At 37.8% G+C, this 23,244-nt stretch overlaps 1 protein-coding gene and 1 pseudogene across 1 annotated transcript; one reads left to right on the top strand and one right to left on the bottom strand.

The window, feature by feature from the left end:
* The first annotated feature begins 1,208 nt into the window (after nt 1–1,208).
* LOC143875909 (serpin-ZX-like) lies at nt 1,209–4,721 on the top strand (annotated as a pseudogene).
* An 11,362-nt stretch (nt 4,722–16,083) lies between these two features.
* On the bottom strand, nt 16,084–18,291 carry LOC143875640 (uncharacterized). The gene has a single exon (XM_077377248.1). The coding sequence runs from the start codon at nt 17,902–17,904 to the stop codon at nt 16,084–16,086; it is 1,821 nt and encodes a 606-aa protein (XP_077233363.1). The 5' UTR covers nt 17,905–18,291.
* Between the last annotated feature and the right edge of the window lie 4,953 nt (nt 18,292–23,244).

The following is a 23,244-nucleotide window of genomic DNA, read 5'->3' as shown; positions in this document are numbered from 1 at the left end:
CAACTATTGATTCTACTGCACTGCCTCCAGTTTCTATTTCTTGCTTTTCTTTTCATATTGTAGCTAGTCATGAAACTATTTTGTGGTATGCCATATTGGGGCATATGTAGGATTTCAATCTCTATGTACTGAGATTCCCATATTTAGATTCTTACATAAAATGGTCAGGTTTTATTGCGATACTTTTATGAGTTGTTGAAACATATTCACACTGTTTATCATTTTCAAATGCATAGATGTAGGTCTTCTTTTGGTTTGACTCACTCCGATATGCGTGAATCATCTCCAATCACCTTCTTTGATGATTTTTACTGTTTCTTTTTTTTGACCTTTATCGATTTTTACTCTCGTATGACATGGGTGTATGGAATGAAATCTAAGGATGAAGCATTTTTCATTTTTCATATGGTATATGCCATGATCCATACACAGTATGGGGGCCTTATCAAAGCCCTCTGATGTGGTAAAGACGGCGAGTACACCTCTTGTTCCCTTGCTTAACTTTTGTCAGAACAGAGTATTGCTCATCATTTTCTTGCCCATAAACCCACAGGCTGAGAGCAAGTATAGGCACCTTATAGGTGCTACTCTACCCTCTTACATCTTTTTATACCACTATGGATGTTACTTTTCAGGACACTCCTTTTTGCCCTTTTGCCTGCCTATGATCTTTCAGTGCCTGTGGGTGCTCTACATGTGTCTCTGCCCATTACATGACCTATTGTCTCAGCGCAATCTTCTGCACTTGCACCTCCTACTCCTTCGCCCCAGGGGCTAGTTGCTTATGTTCCTTTGACATCATGATCTTCCCGGTCTTGTTGCTTCCTCTTTCCTCTACGCAAGAAGTTCCTCTAGGTATATCTCTTTCATCTTTACTATATATTCTTGTTGCTTCTACTTACCATCATGTTGTGTTGGACCTTGACTTCCCTGTAGTACCTCACAAAGGGGTGCACCGGTGTGCTTCTGCACATCCTATTGCCCACTTTGTGTCCTACACTCTGTGTTAGCGCTCCTTCCTCACTGTTGTTGATTCTCTCTCTATTCCTTATACTATTAATGTTGCCTCGAGTCATCCTGCATGGAAGGCTGCTATTGTTGAAGAGATGGCGTCACTTCAGCACAACCATACTTCGGTTCTCATCTCTCCTCCTCCTAGGAAGAAATCTGTAGCCTGCAGATGGTCTTTACAGTGAGGCATCGCTATGATGGCATTGTTGGGAGGTATAAGGTGCTTCTTGTTGCTTGGGCATTTACTCATGCGTATGACTTTGATTAAAGTTCCACTTTTGCCCATGCGTTTAAGTTGGCAATGGTTCGGGCGTTCTGGCGATTGCTGCCAACCAGGGTTGGCCTCTTCAACAGCTTTATGTGAAGAATGCCTTCTTGCATAGGACTCACATAGAGGAAGTACACATGACTCCTCCTGGTTCTCTGCTTCAAGGAGAGGATGGAAAGGTGTGTCACCGAGTCTATCTATGACTAGTCACTACGAGCATGGTTTCACCATTTTGACACAATGATTCGCGACAGAGGCTTTCACCAATGCGAATCTGTTCACACGATATTTACTCACGACGACACAATTGGCAGGGCGATAGTTTATGTTGATGCTCACATATTAAGTTCTATCTGCTTGTTGTAATTTTGACATCAAATAGTGTTTGCCACAACTCCCAGACAGATATTTGATTTGATTCTCTTTTTAAGATAAAGTGTATAATCCCAGAAGCTTCAAGATTCAGATCTCATTATATTTATTACTGGAATGAAGGAATAAATCTTGGTAACTAATGTGGAATTCAAGTTGGTAAATAATACATGGAGAAGATTTTGGGGAGATCTTATTTATAATTGTACAGAATATACAAAAGACAACAAAAAAAAAGTCTTTCCTTCTAGATCATTTCTCTTTTCCAAAGCCCACTGCAACCCCTTTCTCGTGCAAGATAGCCTTCCCATAGCCTTCCCATTTCAGCAAATGTACAAAAATCTTAACAAATCTGCCAACTCATGCAAATCTGTAGGATAAGCTTTCCATATAAGAAGATTTTACCAACTTGTATGAATCTTGGTAGTTCATATGCCCACATCATCTAGGCAACAACTAGTTTCAACTAGCTATCAGGAAAAAAAAAAGCCGAAGCACCTTTAAGTAGTGTTTAAAAACTCGTTAACACAACAAGGAACTCGCCGGAGTCGAGAAGGATTTTTCTTGGCCGCGTTCCGTGTTGCACCACATCCACATTCCGCGTTTTGCCATACGGAGTCAATAAAAACTCCTTTGACTCTCCCGAGTTATGACTGCGTAACCGCCTCAACCGCATTCTTGACTGCGTCCGCGCTGAGTCGACAAGGATTTTTCTTCGCCGCATTTTGCATTATATCCGTGTTTTTAAACACTACCTTTAACATCCATTGGCCCTTGCTTGGAAGGTTTCTGAGCTGCATCAAGAACAAATTAGTGTTTGGAAAGGACTTCAGTATCCATCCAGAATAAATATATTTGATCTACAAGACTTGTTGAATAATTGAAGCTGCTTTTTCTTATAGGGTTATGATGCAACTATCATAGCGTTCATCACCAATGATGTATTTAGGTGATGCCATATTAACAAAATTCTTGTTACCTTTAAGAAATGACTTGCTGAATAATAAAGAGGGAGTTGCTATACTTTACGATAAGTCTTAGGACAATCCTCTAGAGCCATAATACTGTATACACGTTTTATTGACACAGATTGCCTAGCACGAGGCATCTATGTCTATATTTACACGGAAAATGGTTTAAATGTCTTTACTACAATGTACTACAATGTGTTGGAGAGAATGTAGGTAATTTGCCATTCAAAAAAGAAATTGTTCAAGATAATTTAAGCAACATAACCAGTTAAGTCTATGCCCATTCTTAGGTTGCATAAAGCAATCTATAATATTTTAAATTTTGCAATAATCTGTTAAACAGGAGCACCTTGTCTGGAACTTTGTGTAGTGATGGAACTTAATTTTGGTCCCCGATTTCATTCAAATTTAATGAATTTCTGAAAAACAAACAGAGGCTTGAAACAAGCACCGCTTCATATGAACATAACGTGTGGTCACCATCATTTGAAGTCCCTTGACATAGAACTTAATCAACTTATCTGAAGTGACCTCAGGAGGATTAGCAGTGTGTATGGTTCAGTCCAACTACCAGATGACACTAAATTGCATTCCTATTTATTTGTTGCAGTGTGCCCCAGAGATAACTAACTTTACCCAGATACCTCATTTTAAATCCTTTACTAATATATTCCTTGAGAGCTTGTCAAAAGCATACACATAATATTGAAGTAAATTCCGAGAAAGATCATCTAACAGAATTATGATTGGTAGGAGTTACCCTAATCCATGTACTTGTTATGCAAACCATCTCTTCATCATCTCTCCATACAGTGAAATCTCGTAATCTGCGCCATTTCTATGAAATGATGATAAACTGCAAGAACTTGTCATCATTAAATGCTGAGCTGTATAGAAATAGATTATTTTGGCCTTTGGGCATGTGTATGCAAAAATAACTAACATGATTTTCCAAATTGATACAGATTAATGTGTTTTAGTTTTAGTTGACGACTCCATTTCCTTTATGTTGGAGGCCTTCTGACATAAAAACTGAGGCATGAACATATGATAATAATTGTACAATTCTTGGTGTGTTTTTCTTAAATGACTTTTCATTCAAGCTTTAGAAACCTCCATTTTTTTCCATTTTTAATGATATAATTCTCTCAAGATTATTTTGGTCTTTAGAATGGTGTTACTGACTATGCTAATGTTGGTGATATGATTTTTATGCATGCATGATTCACATGCCATTGTGTCATTGATATTGTTGATGTTGATGAATTGAATATGTTTGTCGTTGTGTTCTTGAAGGCTGCCCAAGTAGTGAAGTGAACTCATGGGCCGAAAATGAGACCAATGGCCTTATCAAAGATCTTCTTCCTGCCACATCAGTTGACAATTTGACTAAACTAATCTTTGCAAATGCACTCTATTTTAAAGGAGCTTGGAATGAGAAGTTTGATAGCTCTAAAACCAAAGACTTTGACTTCCACCTTCTTGATGGTGGCTCTGTTCAAGTGCCTTTCATGACCAGCAAGAAGAAGCAATTTCTCAGCTCCTTCAATGGGTTCAAACTTTGAAGTCCTTACACTTCCTTGCAAACAAGGCACAGATAAGAGGCAGTTCTCCATGTATTTTTTTTCTTCCTGATGAGAGAGACGGGCTGCAAAATTTCGTAGAGAAGTTGGGTTCTGATTCTGGATTCATAGATCGTCATCTACCAGTCCAAAAAAGTCCAAGTTGGGAAGTTTAAGATTCCAAAGTTCAAATTCTCATTTGGGTTTGAAGTTTCTACAGTTCTGAAGGAATTAGGACTGGCGTTGCCCTTCTCCGATGGAGGTGATCTAACTGAGATGGTGGATTCACATCTGAGCCGGAGCCTATATGTTTCGAGCATTTCCCATAAATCCGTAATCGAAGTAAATGAAGAAGGAACTGAAGCAGCCGCTGCTTCTGCTGCTGTGGTAACCTTGAGGTCTTTTTCTCCCAAAGAGCCCATGGACTTCAGAGCTGATCACCCATTTGTGTTTCTGATCAGAGAAGATATGACTGGAGTGGTTCTTTTCATTGGACATGTTCTCAATCCCCGCCTGGCTAGTTAAGTTATATGGGAGTTGAAGATCAACCTCAGGTAAAGTTATAGTTATCTAATGTTCCACGTTGTTTTGCAATGCTTATCCTGATATTCATAGATTGTATACTCTTCTAAATCTTAAATATGGTGTGATATCCAAGGTCCTTACTATTTTTTTTTGGTCTTTTTTTTTCTTAATGAGCTGCATTAACCAATATGTTGCTATGACAAAAAATTTGCCATTCTCTTGTCTGTAAGAACCTGATTTATTCGCTTTTCAGGCAGTGGGTTTACCTAATATGTAACCCATGAAGAAAACGTTATAGGAACATTGGTTCAATGGGAGAGTGAAATATGTTTGTTTGGTTTGGTAATTGATGTGACTTGTTGTGAGTTGATCCTTTGGCAATTGGTTTTTGTCGAATAAGTAAATCCCACTTTATTCCGATCGAACCCCAATTAGGTTCGGTATGATACTCTTATTAGTTATTGGGAGAACCTAAGGACTCTCTTTCTTATTCATGAAAGCATTCTCAGAGGTCTTTTTCCCTTTAGGAAGATGCAGGAGTGAGTATAGTACACCATATATCTTTTTCATGAAAGCATTCTCAGTGATCTTTTTTAAGGTATTTTTATACTAGGGATAGTTTTGTACTTTCATGAATTAGGGTTTTTCCCTTCATTGTAACGCATCTCAGAACGCCATATAAAAGGGTGTGATATCAGGAGCTACCCGAGAGAAGGTTGTGAGGGCTTTTGTAATCTCTTCTTCAGAATAGTGGAATCGTTGGCTTGTCGCTCTGCCGTGGACATAGCCCATACCATACTGGTTAGGGGAACCTCGTAAATCTGTGTGAATTTTCGTTTATCTTTTTCATATCGTTATTCTGCTGCATTGTTAAATCCCTAACAAATTCCACCAATGGTGAGATTTGCAAGCTGTTAATGGTGTCTGGGCCCTTACCAGGTGGGTCACACCTCTAGACTCCCGTAATTGACTGGATGGTCTTATGCTTTGCTTTATCCTGCTGAATAACTGTTGATTACATTTTCGATAAGGACCAACTATCATTGTCGAAGCTACTAGCTGTTGATTATATTTTTTAAGGACCAACTATCATTGTTGAAGCTATTAAAAGTTGCCAAGGTTTTAAAGAAACTACCAATACACCAAGTTTAAAGGGTAAAAATAACAAATTTCCTTCCTTCTAAAATCTTTTTATTCAAGATTTTAAGGGTTTTTTTTCCTCAGGGAATAAGAAGAAGAAGAAGAAGAAAACAGAAAAAATCATAAAACCCTCATAATAGAACAAGGAGGAGGAAAGAAAGAAGAAAAATAGAAAAAAGGAGAAAATTACAAAAAATACTTTAGTATTGGGAAAGAAGATGAAGAAGAAAATAAGCGAAAAATACAGAAAAAAAAGAATGAAGAGGAGGAAATTAGGGGGGGAAATAGAGGGACAAATAGGCATATACATGGGATAGAATTTAAAACATAGATATAACACTTGTTTCCATTCAAAGATCACATCTAGCATTTTGTAAAGAAAGGTTTGGGTGTTGCCTTGACCAAAATGATTAGGCTTGATATATATTTGAAGATAAAAGTTTGATGATGATTTGACACTGTAAACGAGAGATTAGGTGAGGTGAGAATGCAGGTTCTAATTTTTCAATCAAAACTATTTATTACCTCAAGTGGACTCTTTGTTACCTCAAGCTATTGTGGATTTTCAGATCTACAAGCTGAGATTTGATTTCTCTTTTGAATTTTTTTTCATTGGTAGTGTTACGTGCTTAGATATGTTCCACTTAAGGTAGAATAAATTAGTTTATATTTTTTATAACTTTTGAAATTTTCTCTCTAGCTGTTTGGTATGGATAGGAGACTTAGAGATAAGGGTTATCTAGATTAGCTTGGGTAGGAGTTTTAGAGGAAGTGGTCAACTGGGTTTTCTATAAATAACAACCAGTCTTTTTCAAATGGATGAATAAATTTCTTTTTGAAATTGTGTCTTTGAGTACAAAGGAGGACTGACCCTTCCCTCGAAGTGGGTTAGGAGGAAGACTAACCCTTCCCTCAATGTGGGTCAAGAGGCCGATCTTCCTTATAAGAAGATCAATCACATTGCAAACTAATTTGAGTTCATAACAATTGGTATTAGAGCAACACGATCTTGCGGCCTCAGGTAGAAACAAATCTGAGCAACAATGAATAATTGAGAGGAGACAATGAGAGAGATCAAAAGGCATCTTGCTTTACTAAATGCCAATTGCGATTGAATGGCATCGACATTCTGTCTAACTCTGGAGGAACCTCCATGTTTGAATAAGCTGAGCGAAGAGTTTAATTTATGCACCAAGAGCAATGTCGAGAAGGCTTCCACGAAAAAAAGAAGCAAAAGAAGAAAAGAAAAAAAAGAGAGAGATAAAGAAATCTGATAGAAGAAAAAAGAGAAAAAAACCCACAAAAAAAAGGCGTCGATGATTATCAAGGTTGTCAATTCCGACAATGTCGTCATCGAAAACTCTACTATTTTGCTCAAATTTCTCAACCCCATCAAGAAGATCTTCACCCACAATCATCCGTCCATCGACATTTCAATCATTCCAAAAAAATACAACAGAGAAGCTTTGATAAACGACACAATGAGATCAGTTTAAAAATGGAGATGCCTCAGTTGATGATCATGACATACCAAATGGTGACTAATTGCAAGAAGAAGAGAAGAAGAGGGGAGGGGGATAAGCAAAGGAGAAGAGAGAAGGATTTCAAAAAGTTTTGCACAAGATCTCGTTTTTCACTAATTGGCAAGCTCTTAATCCCCAACCTTGAAGACAATGCTGATTTCGAGGCGGTGGAATGTTACGTGCCTAGATAGGTCTCACTTAGCGTAGAATAAATTATTTTATATTTTTTATAGCTCTTGGAATTTTCTCTCTAGTTGTTTGGTATGAATAGGAGTCCTAGAGATAAGAGTTATCTAGATTGGCTTGGGTAGGAGTTTTAGAGGAAGTGGTCAAGTGGGTTTTCTATAAATAACACGTAAGTACTCTTTCTTAAATAAATAGAGAAATTTATCCCAAAAATTGTGTGTTTAAGCACAAAGGTGGTTTGACCCTTCCCTCAATGTGGGTCAAGAGGTTGATCTTCCCTCTAAGAAGATCAATCACGTTGCGAACTGATTTGAGATCGTAACAGGCAGAATGTTGCTTGTGCACATCATGTAGATAGTTGTAGTGAAATATCTCCTCCATGACCTAAAAGGTAGGCTATTCATTTTGTAGATGAAGGGTGAAGATCACTAGTCCTTATCTCCCTTATCACACACACACACACACACACACCCTTTAACCATGCGGAATGTCTGTCAACGGTGAGGGTGTCAATTTTGGCTCGGGCTCGGAAGCTCGCTTGAGCTCAGCTCGGAAAAAGCTCGGCTTGAATCCTTAACGAGCCGAGCTGAGCCGGCTGGCCCGGCTCGTTAAGCTTAACGAGCCGAGCCCGAGCTAGGCCAGGCTCGGCTCGGCTCAACTCGTTAAGGCTCGTTAAGAATTTAATATATTTAAATTATATATTATATATTAATATATACGCTAAAAGGATTGTCCATGGAGTGAAAGGAGGAGGCAAAATATGTCACTTCTTTTTTGGAACCCCATTTGTTACTTGGACCACCCCCGTAGTGTAAAAAGAGTAGTCAAATTACACTAGATAGGGCTGTCCAGGGAAGATGAGGGGTGTGAAATTAATATAACCCGAGCTCGATAAGGCTCGCGAGCCTGGCCGAGCCTGACCAAGCCTGCATCGAGCCCGAGCCGAGCTTTTGAGCTTAACGAGCCGAGCCGAGCCTGGCCAAGCTCGGCTCGGCTCGGCTCGTTTACACCCCTAGTCAACGGTGACAAATGTTGTTTGCACAACATTAGTCATTCCATCATAACTGTTTTTCTTGCAGTCCAAAGAGGGCCTTAAAGAATCCAAGACAAAAAATACAAGTTTCATCCATTATTTTTTTATCTTAGTTGAGCCAAAAAATAACCTGATTTGCAAAATCTCAATTAATACATTTGAATTACATAAGAAATGATATTGTACAATTAGAGAAAACAAATAATACCTTCTGGCATAACCCATCCAGCAATTTGATTCCAAGCCAAATCCAGCAACTCCAATTCCTTGAATTGGGCAAACAGAGTAGCATTTGGATACCATGCTTCCAGTGCTTCCCCTCTCGCAAATGAAATATCAATTTTAGTCACAAGAGAAGAAGAAGAAGAAGCACATGATATTCCTTTCCATTGACAACAATGCTTTGCAACCCAATCCCCAGTCACAAAATAAGAAGCATTATTTGCATAGTTGATATAATCTTTTAATTGCAAAAGGGCTTTTCTCTCTTCCTCCAAACAAGCTTGGCATCCATAAAAACAGCAACAAACACTCATAATCAGCACCACCACCCCAATACTACATGCACTTAAAATACTCATGATTTTAACACCTTTATGCCCAAACCCAAAACTCCAACTAAAAGATCAACTTTAATTACCCTCCGATCATAACATAAGATATATGTAGAGAAAGAAAGGTGGAATGAGGATCGAAATTTCAAAGTCTTCCACTCGGACTAACTGTCCTCCACTGTCCAAACTTCAAAGAAAAAGCTCAGCTTACACAAAAGAAGAAACCCAACTTTTGTTTGTTTTCCAAACCAATCTCTCTATTACTAGAGACAACTCCCATGGTATTCTAAAATCGTGCGACACAGGGTGTCTTTCGTAACCACACCTCTAAAGTCTTCCGGTGAGGGTGAGAAAGGGAAAGATGATCAACCTTATAATAATTATTTTCTAATATCGTTTCAACACGGGTCAAAGATATCGGCAGGGGATCATTAGTAAACTAAGAGTCAAAAGAGTCGGCAATAAACTCATTACACCCACACGACCCATCTTTGGTAAGTCTAGACCATTAAATTATTGTGGGCCCACCTTGATCTACAACCAAACACTTGCCGGAATTTTTTTGGTTCTTGGGATTTTTGTGGAACAAAAAACTTCCTGGAAGATTGGTGGGAAAAAAAACTCCCTGGAAGTATCCCGGTAAAATAAATTCCCATGTTTGGTTGACCGGACTATCGTAGTAGCTTTGTTTGGTTGCTTGAACTGTTGGGAAGAAAAAAATTCTTCTACAAGCTTATTTTTAGTTCCTGGGATTATTTTGGTTCCTAGGAGTATTTTTTTTCCTTCCTGGGGTTTCGTGCGGGGTTATTTCGGTTCCTAGGATTATTTTGAGCCCACCAACCAAACGTGCGTTTCCTGCAAAAATTCCACAAAAGTCCCAAGACTAAAAAAAATTTCGGCAACCAAACGGGAGTTCAAAGCTTTGTGGTGCCTTGCCTACCTCTCTCTCCTATTCTGATTCTTTGTTCTAAAGAGTCGCTTTGTTCATCCACCATTACAATTTGTCACAACATGAAATGGGCGATTTAGATAGACCTAAGTTGGGACCTACTATGTCCTCGTGGGGCATGCCCCTCGGTCATACAATGAGGTGTGCCCAAATGATGCACATTAACAATATAATTACTCTACTCTATCGTGAATTGAGTATTGGTTTGGTGGCATATTTCTTACTCGGTTTTCTTGCATTTTTTTCCCTTCCTTTTGTTTCCTTTAAAAATCAAACAAAGTTTGGAAATGCAATCGTTTTTAGGAAAAGATAAACGAAAATGGGTGAAAATATTGGAAAAGAATGGAAACAATATCATTTCCCAGATATACTGAAAAGAGGACCCACAATTTCAAGGAAAGGTCATCTCTTAATCTCCATTTCAATTATCCATCTATGCCATGTTATACACTTCAGACGACCATCTGAATCACTACCCACCAAGTTTCCCACCTTACATTCATGGGTGGTGGTCCCACTAATTAGCAATTGTGTATTCCACATTCTCTTTTTGAAGGGAAATGATATCTAGCCCCTTTTTCTTCAGTGGCCACCCCTGTTGAAAAGAGTAGTCATAAATGCACTAGAGGGGTGGCCCGAGGAAGAAAAGGGGACGAATATATCACTTCCCATATAAGGACACTAAAGGTCATTTCCAATCCACCATTTTCATCGCCATCGGACATGAGGCAATGTTGCAGGCATGGGATCCAGAGGAAACTACAAAAGTGGGGTGAATCTCTCATATATACAACACCATCGTCTCAATCACTCATCAGATCGTCATGGGCCCACCTTGATCTACAACCCTGCAAAAAGCACACATCTAATCATCGTAACCATCAGGTCAAGATCCTAGAAATGGATGATCAAGAAAAGAACAGAAGAAATAATGATAAAAAATACATTTGTAGAAATAGTTAAGATTCTTGGTCCAACGGTAAGGTTACTCCCTTGTGACCTAGTGGTCATGGGTTCGAGTCATGGAAACAGTCTCTCTGCAAAGCAGCGGGAGCCTCATGCACTGTGCCGCCTTTTAGAAATAGTTAAGATTATGTGAGTGTATTGATCTGTTACATGGTCTAGATTAAATGATATGGGTGGGACCTACATATCCTGATACATGTAGGTTAATAACACTTCATTTAGGAAAGTACAAGGCAAAGGTAAGTAAATGAAATAAAACTTCACCAAACCCTGCTCAATCGAAAATAAATACGCATGCGAAAGATGACCAACATTAAAACCATGTTTGGATTGCAAGAAAATATTTCCGAATGAAAATATTTTCTTCAATTTTTTTCTTTCTATGACCCTGTTTGGTTAATTTAGAGGGATACTATCATAAATTGAGGGTCCCTACGTAAAAATTGAATAGGGTTGGTTTGTCTAAAAAAAAAGGTTGGAATTTTTTGAAATATTTTTCCTTTCCATACTTTTCCGAAAAATTCTTGCAATCCAAACAGGGCCTAAATGGAAATGGAAAATGCTAAAATGAAAGACACTTTTTATGGGCTGAAACGGTGGGAGACATTAAAACCTATTAATGAGGGAAAGTGGAAATGTTAAGAGGGCTTTTAGGACGGGTGGAGACGTTTCATGTTTATTCTTCCCTACAAAATCTCTCTTTCGATAATAATCTCAAAAAGGGAGAACGACCACTTTCTGGTGAGGTCTCTTCATCTCTATAAAAGCTATCTGTTTTCTTCTCTAGAAACTCCATTGATTCATTTTTGGTTGCATCTTTTATCATCTTTTGTGGCACGGATGGTGATGAGTTCGAGGGATCGTGTCAAACAACCAGTTGCTTCAAAAGCTTAAGCGGTTAGAGAAGGCATTATTTAATCTTTTATACTTTACACCCCCCTCACTTGTGGCCCCTCTTTTAGGGTTGGCCTACATGTTGCACATGTGGCCCCTCTTTTGGATTTGGCCATTGCATATGGATTTTTGTTATCAAGGAGGTTTGAACTAGGGACCCTTGCATCTGATACCATGTCAAACAATTAGTGGTATCAATGGCAGGCCGTGGTAACCCTGGTGTGCCTCCGAGGACGGAAAATCCCTCAGAAAAGATCTCGGTAATCCCGGTATGCCTCTGAGAATGGTAAAATATCCCTCAAGGAAGATCTCGTAGTTCCCGTGTTGTCTCCACAGGGAGGGGGAGATTGTTGGGGGATCCACGTGAAAGAAAAGATCCCACATCGGAAGTGTAATAGATGTGGATGGGCTTTATAAGGGAATGGCCACCCTCCCGTTAATGGCTAGCTTTTAAAGTGAGCTCTACCCGCATCCCTACATATCGATTCTGGAAGAGACCCTTTGGATAGTTGTATCTTGGGAGCTAAACGCCGATTAACCCAGTGCAGAAGGGGGTGCATTGTCTCCAAGGGTAGCGCGTTTTCCGAGGTTTGGGTAGCGTGTTTTCAATTGCTTTGATTTGGAATATCATTCCGGGGCTTGGGTAGCGAGTTGTCCGGGCCGGGTCAGGTTAATTTAGCTGCTTTAGCATAAGCTATCATTATGGAAACATTTCAAAACAGTTTTTTAACATAACTTTTCATTAATCGTGTCTCTTTAATTTTTTGAAATATTCGATCGAAAATACGTAAAAGTTGTTCTAGAATATGTTTGTTCTTTCCCTGCTTCTCTTGTAAAGTTTGCTTCCTTTTCCGTTCTATTTTTTTTATCATGGCAAACATAATCATGTTCTCAAGGCGTCCAGGCTGTGTGAGTGCACAACTCTGAGCGGAGTCGTTGTATCCTGGAGGCATGCATTGGAGATCCCATATATACCGTCGATTTGTCGTTTATGACGGCAATATTTGCCTTATGGATAGCAGATTCAAATTCATGTCTCAACTCATTCGATAAGTCACTTCTTTACCATTTGATTCTTACATTACTTTCTCGTGATCAATTACTTCATTTCCACCATTTATTAGTATAATCCTAACGCCCATGCTCATTTTCAATCACAAGTAGGATCTTATAGGCAGTAAAATTTTCACTATAGGTGTAGAAAGCTATAGTGTGTACAACCACTGAAAATATGTACTATAGTGAATAGTTATACTTAAAATGTTATTAGTATGGATAATCACACCCAAAATTTACGATTGTGTGGACACCCACACTGAGTATTTTATAAAGTGCGGATGGATTCAGTGAAAAAAGCTAAGCTAGTGAGGATGGCTGTCATATGTTCTAGTGTGGATAACTACAATAAAAGTATTTCTTAGGTGTGGATCTCCACACTAACAAAACCATACTGGATAAGGTATGGATAGCCACAATGAAGGAAAGAATACAAGAAGAACAGATGAAAGCAGAGAACAAATTACAAATAAGAGTACAATTTTCCTTCCCTATCTGACTGGATTATTTCCATGAGCATTGGAGAGATGAGGGGAAGAGGGACATCTTCTCCCTTGCATGGGCAACCTCACTTTGAGAGGAAGTCTGCGTCCGAGTTTGCTTCCCTCGACATGTGAGTTATGCACCAGGCTTTCAAAGTGTTGAGGATTTCTCGAATGTAGGTTATCATTAGGATTTTTTTCCACGGGGCTTGAATTTTCACCGTAATTACATCTACTGCAAATAATCAATCGTCTTCAATCCATAGATTTGGGGTTCCCCATTTTTGCACCATTTTCACTCCCACGTAAATGGCTGAGAGTGCTAGTCCAAAAATCTCTTCTTTCATGACTTCAATGGAGAATAAACCAAGAACCATTCCTTTGTTGTCTCGAAGAATTCCACCAATTCCAGCTCCTTCAATTTCAGAGGCATCTGTATTAATCTTGAGCTCTCTTGGACCAGGATTCTGCCATTTGCACTCATTGCTGTTCCTCTGTCTTGGGTGGAAGTTGTACCCAAAATGAGTTACTGCGTTTTAGTTGGTTTGATTTGGAATACCCTTCCAACGATACTGTCTGGTGTTAGAGCGTGTAGCAGTTCTAACCCGTCAACTACTAGCATTAGCTAGCAGACTTACGCCAGTCTTTAGGAAGTGTTGTATTTTTTAGGTGCCTTGAAGTCCTTCTTTGGAATGTATTACACTTGTGTTAGAATATGTGAGATCCATTGGATTGAGGGTAGATCACCATTGGATTTTCTTGAATAATTTGCAATGAAGTAAGAGTGTTTAAATAGAACACTAAAAGGAACATGGAAAGATATAATCACAATCTAATCTACTTTTCTAACAAACCTACGTACATTATTAATATGCAACCAAATCAAATCAAATCTAATATCCAAATTTATTTGGCTTGCCCCATCTAACTTACATACTAATTTAATCTAAGTGCCTCATCTTGGCCAAATTGCCACATTTAACCAACATGCCTAATCTACCACCAAGATGATCCAATGGTGAATCTCAACCCGTTTGGACCGCAAGAAAAACATTTCAGATGGAAAAAACTTTCTTGGAAAATTTTCTCCTTTCCACAATTTAGAAGGAAATGAAATGATTATGGTTAATTTGGAAGGATATTATTATAAATTGTAAGTTCCTCTAAATAAAATTTGAATATTGACGGTTCCAATTAGCTTTTTCATTTGTAAAACAAGTAGGAAATTTTAGAAATATTTTTCCCTTCCAAACTTTTCCACAAAATTATTGCCATCTAAACAGGGCCTAAAGGATTTCAAGCCTGCTAGCAAGAGCTTGAAGTCTTTTGGAAGTTTTAGAAAGCTTTCATAAGCAAGCAAAGGTTATTACTTTCCTTTTTTTTCTTCGGTAGGTAAGCTGGGATTGAACTGCCGACAGGTTATCATGTGCAGTTGTAGATATACTATAACAATTTGACCTCAACCATTTTGGCATATTTTGTGGATTTACTATGGGGTGATGATAAATTCTCACTCCCTGTAGGATGATTCACACCCTTTAACGTGAATTGACGTCAAAAAGCGTTAAAGTCTAACGCTTTTTTATGCTTTTGGACATTTTTTGTTGTCAATTCAGCTTAAAGGGGTGCGAATCATCATGCCGGGGGTGCAAATTTATCATCTCCCTTTTCTATATTCCAATGACTAAGGTAAATGATATATATCTTGATGAGTGTGTACGATGTGCCAGATAATCAGTTGATATATCTGACACATAACATCCACATTGGATGTGGCAATCTGTGGAACATGACGAGAACAAGGTTTATAAAGCCCTATTTTACACATTTATCTTTTCTTCATACTTAGAAAATTTTTATATGAAGAAATTGAGCTATCTTTTCTCAAATATTTGAGAAAAATAATAGCTTTCTTCCTTAGACTATTAAAAGAAAGCATCGAATTTTATTTTTTCAAACTTTCTACTTTAAAACAGAAAAACTAAATGTCAATTGTTTATTGTCTAGGACTAGATCTATGCACCCTTTGGCTGCATATTACTATTTCCTCCTCTTCTTCCACTTCCGGGTTTTATCGTAGTCGGCGGTGCAACGAGCACAATTGCAGGAGATGAAAATATAGAAAAAATTATATGAGAAGAAGAGGACCAAAATGGTGAACTGTGAGACACGCCTCCTAGGTCAATAGTTTTTAAACTACCATTCATACAAAAATTCAAAAACTTTGGGTAATTACTTAGTAAAATGTCTGTATGTCAAAGATATCTCAGCTATCACTCTAGAGAGGATGTTCTAGTCTAAAGAGATTGCTAGGAACATCCAACACAATCTGGAAGATCCTCACAATGCAGGTGATGATTATCTAACAATAACTTAATAAAAGTTCGAGCAGTTGTTTTTTTGTGCCATCCCAACTATATAATTGTTGATATGGAGTGATCGCCACCATTGCTTTGGGTAACCTGGTTTGATCTTTATGGTCATAAGCCATTCATTGCAAAAATAGCAAATTATTGCCTTAAAACTCAAGATAATGCTTATTATTAGTTCCAACAATCATTTTGCATTACAACTAAAGGAAAATTGTACCATTACTTGAAACAACAATTTTTCAAGTAACTATGGAATTCAGAGAGCTTCTTGGTCGACCGGTCAATATATGCATCCATAGCTCTGAAGTATTTATGCCTCCAATTTTTGTTGAGGATGAGAAAGCCGATGACTCCCCAAAATCCCAAAGCATATGACATTGCCACGAATGAGTAGAAAATCACAGGATTATCAAGAACCTTAGAATTTTTTCCCTCATCTCTAGGAGGTTGTGAAGGGATTTTCGAGCAATTTCTTTCTAGTGGTGGTCCACAAAGATCTTGATTTCCCTCATAGCTATCCTTACCAAATGTGGTAAGGTGTTTCTCAAAAGGGATCTTACCGAATAGGTTATTGTAGGCGACAGAGAAAGCACCAAGTGAATCCAGTTGAGACAATTCATAAGGGATTCTCCCAACTAACTTGTTGTGAGAAAGATCCAAACTCTCCAAGCTTTTTAGGTTTTGAAAGGATTGTGGAAGACGGCCAGTTAGCAGGTTGTTGGAAAAATTTAATGAGCGAAGCTCTCCCAAGTCTCCTATTTGGAATGGAATATCACCCTCCAATTGATTCATGGACAAATCAATTCCAGTCATCAAGCTAAAAGGAAGGCCCTCGTAAAAGTAAGTTATACCCTTTGTGGTGAAAGAAGTTGAAGGCCTAGGATCGTAAAGGTTAGTTATGTCTTTTGTGGTGAAAGAAGGCAGAGAGAATGTAAGATTGAATTGAACATCAGAAATTTGGATTTGCTCTGTTTTTTTCCATGAACTTATATTGTTGAGACAAGAAGGTATATTTCCAGAAAAATAATTGTTTGAGAGATCCAAGGTATGGAGGTTACTTAGTTGACACAATTGTATTGGAATATGTCCTCGAAAGAAATTATGCCCTAAAAGAATTGATACCAATTTTGGTAGGGAGAATAACCAACTAGGAATAGTATCGGATAGGGTATTTTTTTGCATATCAAGAATCACCAAGTCAGTGCTATTTAACAGGCTAGATGGAATTATTCCAGTGAAGTTATTATTGCTGACAAGTAAATATTGCAATCGTGTCAAGATAGCATCAATTGGGAGAACGTTTCCTTGCAATCTATTATTTGATACGTTTAGGTAAACCAACTGAGTGCAGTTTTTGCTGAGTTGATGTGGCATTTCCCCTGAAAGGTTGTTGCTAGATAGATCCAATATCTTTAAGTGTTTTATTTCACCCATGGATGATGGGATCCTACCTTGCAAAATATTTTTGGATAGGTTGAAGTAATTCAATTGAGGGAAGAGTGTGCCGATGTTTGTAGGAAGTGGCTCAGACAGATTGTTGTCAGAGATATCTAGAAAAACGACAGATGTTGTAGTGTTGCGGGTAGACTGAGGAATTGAGCCTTCGAACAAGTTACCGCTCAACAACAAGGCCTGACATGATGTATTGTACAATAGCCAAGATGGGATGGTCCCTTTAAGAGAGTTATGACCCAAATTTAAATTGTATAAATTAAGCTGAGTTGAAATGAAGCTAGGAATGGTACGATTGCTCAGTTGGTTGAGGTTGCAATTTTCTAAACTCAAGTAATTGAGTTGAAAAGTAGGAACCCAATGTGGGTGTTGGGTTTCGACCACTAATGGCATATTGTTTGAAAGGTCAACAATTGAAAGCCGGGAGAGGTTGGCAAAACAAGAAAATGAGAACACACCCATGAACTGATTATTTGAAAGATCAATGGAGTTTATCTTCGTTAGGTTGTTGAAAATGAATGAAGGAATCTTCCCTGTAAAACGATTGTCGGAGAGAGAAAGCTCTTGCAGGTTATACATGCCTTCCATACATGGATGAATACCAACCTCAATTGAATTGTTCCTGAGATCCAAGAAACTTAAGCTCCTTAGCTTGCAAATCCCTGTAAGAATAAGAGAGAGAAAATGGTGACAAAATTAGATTGATGTCGCAAAATGATAATGAGGAAGCCCCGTTGTATGATTATGAGGCAAGCTAAAATTCTTCGTTGAAAAATAAGTTTCTCATAAAATTCTTTTTTTCTTTTTTTCCAATTTATTAGTGTAAATGTAAATAGTCATATTTTGGGAAATAATATTCTCACACCTTGACTCAATGTAAGGCCTATCAAATGTATGGACAAGATCAATCAAAGGTGGGACCCTCAAGACCACCAACTTCCTCCGGATGATACCGTCCTACATCAAATCTCCAAGTTGGGGGGGTCCCATTCGCTATTTCTTCCCTTTGTCATTTTTTTGCTTATCTTCCCCATAATTTTTTTTTTATATATTTAGTTGAATGAATTGGATAGCCAAACAATGGACCCCGCCTTACAACGAAGACAATTGACCTATGACCACATTTGGATACCCATGAGATTTAGATTTGGATTTTTCACATTTGCAATTGAGATTTGGAATTGGATCAGATCCTTAGATTTCTAAAATAGCTGCAACAGTGAAAAATTTTGATTTTCAAATCTATTCTGCAAGACTTTATTTGGAAATCAATATTTGTGGCAGTTACCTTCACCCTCGCTACTCCTCGACCTTGCTGGGAGCAGCAGCCACACGTCCCTCCCTCCCTCTCTACTCTCAATCGAATTCATACAGCATAAGCATGAGGATGATTGATGTATTTTGTATCCAAACTCAAATCCAAATCCAAATACAAAAACATGAGGTATCCAAACGTGGCCTAAGTGTATTTGTGTTATTTGACTTTCTTTTTTTTTATAAAGGTAATGAATTTTATTAATACCCAAAACACAACTGCCGGGGACAAGACGTCCCCAAAACACTAAGTATTACAAATTTACTCGATATTCAGGATAATGTTTACAATGTATGATCTCCCACCGGAGCCGCGTCCCCAATAATGGTATGTAGGGAGGTTATCATGCTTTGTCATGTGTGTAACGTTACAGTCATAATTAGTTTTGAAGACAAAAATATACCTCTTGCTAGGAAAATGAAAAAACATTCCCTTATGTTTGAGAAAATTGTGAAAGAATCACTAGAAAGATAGCTAAAAATATACAGTGATACTAACCAATCAAGCCTTGTTTTAAGGATTCTATTGAAAGAAGCTAAAGCTTTGATATTTGTAGGACTTAATCTGACGAATGGGATCTCAGTTAGGCATAAGACTTGGACAATATGGGTTGCCTCATGATGGTCCACTTGATCAACGGTCTTGATTACACCCCTGACCATATGTGGAACTCAATGTTGACCCTAGGCTTGATCCCTAACCATGTGGATTTGATATTTCCACACTCCTTGCTATTAGAGGGGCTAGAGGAAGTTTCTCCAGACCGGTCTGGAGCCAACCATGACCACTCAAAATAATAACATAATTAGTCCTGTAAACATGTGGAGATGATATACCTTATTTTTTATTTAGTAGAGATGATATACCTATAAGATATGGCAGTTATTGTATTGATTGTCTCTGGGTTGTGACCATTGATATCCAAAGATCTTAAAAGAGGGGGTGGGAATATCATTTTCTTTAATAAATCTATAGTTTACTTTTCTTAAAGCGGTTACTATGCAGAAAAATAACAGAATCCTGTCAATAAATACCCCACACATCATCATTTTGGGCGAGGAAAAGCTATTGCCATGTACCTGTTGATATGAATGTCAGATTATTCTCTGATAAATCCAGATCTTCCAGGGAGGAGAGGTTGCCTAGACATGATGGAAGACTTTGATCGTGAAGATTGTTATGGCCAAGATCTAACACCGTGAGTCTCTTCAAGCCACATAAACCTACAAGAAAAATGATCAAGACATAAAAACCCATAACCCATTTCATTTATTGCTAAACAACACATTGCTCTCAATGCAAGGGAGAAATCTCAAAGTTTTATATTACTTATATGAAAAATGCTAAAAAAATCACCCTTAGATATTTTTTTATTTTCTCACCTCAAAGTTTCATAAGATTTCTTTTGTTGGTGTTTTCTTTGTGTTTTTTGTGGCTGCTTGTAATAAATTTTCACTAGTTCAAAAAAAAAAGGTAAAAAGGACAACTTTAGAATAGCATAACAATAATATGTAGGGAGGTTATCATGCTTTGTCATGTGTGTAACGTTACATGGAAATTATGAGATAAGTGAAAGTGAAGAGAAAAACTACTTTAACCATCATCATTTCGTACCTGTTGACATGCCACGTGGATTTCTAAGATTATTATATGATAAATCTAAATCTTCCAGGGACGAAAGGTTTCCTAGACATGATGGAAGACTTCCATCATCAAGTTGGTTAAAGCCGAGATTTAGAGTCTTGAGTCTTTTCAAGCTGCATAAACCTACAAGAAAATGATGAAGACAAAAACATATGAACACATTTCATTTATTACCCAAAAAACAAATTCCTTTCGATGCAAAGGAAAAAAATCGGATTTTTATATTACTTAAAAGAAAAAAGCTAAGAAAGTGATTCTGAGGCCTTGTTTTCTTTTGGATAGACACATTGTGAGATGTTAGGAGTATCCGTTTGGAGTGACACTTGGGTTTTTGGAGAACTAAAGTAATTCTGACGAAGTAAACGGATTAGATCAATCAAAGGTGTGACTCATGACCACCAACCTCCCTGCGATGATGCCTGCATGCATCAAAGCCTCTAAGTTTAACATAAAATGCCTCAATAGTAGATTTTTAATAGCATTGATCTACCAACATATGGGCATGAGTTGAATGACATGGATAGCCAAAAAATGGACCCCACCTTACAACAAAAGTATGGTGTTTTAGCTCAAACCGAATAGACAATTGAAGGAAGGAAAATTTGTTACTTTTGCCAAGAGACATGATACTAGGATCTTTAACCAACCCTCGTTTTAAGGTTCAAAAAAAAAAAGTTAACTTTGTATTATTATATTTTCATAGTTTACGAGAAAAATAGTCATTATCAAATCCTCGTATCAACGAAGACATATCACTTCCTGGGCCCGCCACTTGTGCCCCGGAGATGTGATTTGTTTCGTTAATTAACTGGCAAACACAAACCTGGACCATTATTGTTTTCCCAACCTTGATTGAATGGTACTAGCACTTGAGTATTAGGCTTCATTGAGGTTTTCCCTATCAGATGCTAAAGCTTTGATTATTTATAGTAGTTAATTGGGTGAATGGGATGTCCATTAGGTGCGGGACTAGGGTCCGAAATATTGTATGCGACCCGTTTTATGTGTTTTTCGGCCCAATAAGACTAACTTAAAGCCCGCTTTATATAAAGGGGCTTTTAGGGCTTATTTTGTTAGCAAGTCTTGTAAAGAGGGTTGAGAGCTCTAAAGAAAAGGGAAAAGGGTGTGCTAGGGTTTCTAGTGGGTTTGGTGAGAGAGAGACCGATCTTCTCTTGTAATCTCTGAATCTTATAGTGGATTTTCTCATCGCCTCTGCCGTGGAGTAGGCTTATGCCGAACCACGTAAATCTTTGTGTCTTTGTGTGATTGCTTGTGTTTATTCTTTTGTTTTACTTTGCCATTGAAATCACATATTGCTATTTGGAGTTTTTCACAACGTCCCCAGATACCCTAAGGCCTATAACAAGAGCGTATTATATGCATCATCTTATCATTGAAATTATGAGATAAGTGAAAGTCAAGAGAAAAATAATTTAACAATCATTATTTCGGATGAGAAAATACTATTGCCACTCCGTACCTGTTGACATGCCACGTGGATTTCTAAGATTATTATATGATAAATCTAAATATTCCAGGGACGAAAGGTTTCCTAGACATGATGGAAGACTTCGATCATCAAGTTGGTTATTATCTAGATATAGAGCCTTGAGTCTCTTCAAGCTGCATAAACCTACAAGAAAATGACGAAAGACAAAAACATAAGAGCACATTTCGTTTATTACCAAAAAAACAAATTCCTTTCAATGCAAAGGAAAAAAATCAAATCAAATTTCTATATTACTTGTAAGAAAAATGCTAAAAATAGTGATTCTTAGGCCCTGTTTTCTTTTGAATAGACACTTGGGTTTTGGGAGAACTAAAGCAATTCTGAAGAAATAAACGGATTAGATCAATCAAAGGTGTGACTCTCATGACCACCAACCTCCCTGCGATGATGCCTGCATGCATCAAAGCCCCCAAGTTTAATATAAAATGCCTCCATAGTAGATTTTGATTATGTGTGGGCCAATGGACCCACGTTCCATTTCTTCCCCTATTATTCCCTTTTTCTTTTCTTTTTTCTCTTTCTTTTTTTTTGCATAATTTGTCCAAGAATAAAATTCTTTTTAATAGCAATGATCTACCAACATATGAGCATGAGTGGAATGACATGGATAGCCAAAAAAATGGACCCCACCTTACAACAAAAGTATGGTGTTTTAGCTAAAACCGAATAGACAATTGAAGAAAGGAAAAATTGTTACTTTTGCCAAGGGACATGATACTAGAGTCTTTAACCAACCCTTATTTTTAAGGTTTCCGAAAAAAAAATTAACTTTGTATTATTATATTTTCATAGCCTACATGATAAATAGTCATTATCCAATCTTCGCATCCATGAAGACATATCACTTCCTGTGCCCGCCACTTGTGCCCTGTGGATGTGATCTGTTTTGTTAACAAACTGGTGAACACAAACCTGGCCCATTATTGTTTGTCTAACCTTGATTGAATGATCCTAACACTTGAGTATTAGGATTCGTTAAGGTTTTCCCTATTAGAAGCTAAAGCTTTGATTATTTATAGCAGTTAATTGGGTGAATGGGATGTTCGTTAGGTACGGGACTAGAACCATATGGGTTTTCCTCATCATGTTTCACCAGATCAATGACATGATGTTGACGTTAGGCTTGATCATAAGTCTCATTTGAGGTTTTGCTAGAGCGATATTCTGTTTAAGGATCAGTCACAAAAGGCTAACCTGCTAATTTTCTCTTATAAATTGAATACCTCGATTATATGAAGTCTACTTTAGGGTATATATGTCCTCCTACTTATGTGGAAGGAGGGCAATCTCATCTCATAGAAAACCTGAAGCACTAGTGTCAGATCTTTTCTTCTAGTATGGAGGCAGACTTTGTTCCGTGCTACAAGACTGCGATACGAGCACTATGGTTGCAGAATTTTATCACAAGGCTTGGAGTCGTGCACTTATATCTCTAGGCTATATGTTATTTATTAGGATA

Source organism: Tasmannia lanceolata, unplaced genomic scaffold (genome assembly GCF_043159265.1).
Source record: "Tasmannia lanceolata isolate RefF3 unplaced genomic scaffold, GAP_Taslan_0.1 ptg000004l, whole genome shotgun sequence".
NCBI lineage: Eukaryota > Viridiplantae > Streptophyta > Magnoliopsida > Canellales > Winteraceae > Tasmannia > Tasmannia lanceolata.
Note: the sequence above shows the minus strand (reverse complement) of the source record. Positions and strands in the feature narration are given on the sequence as shown.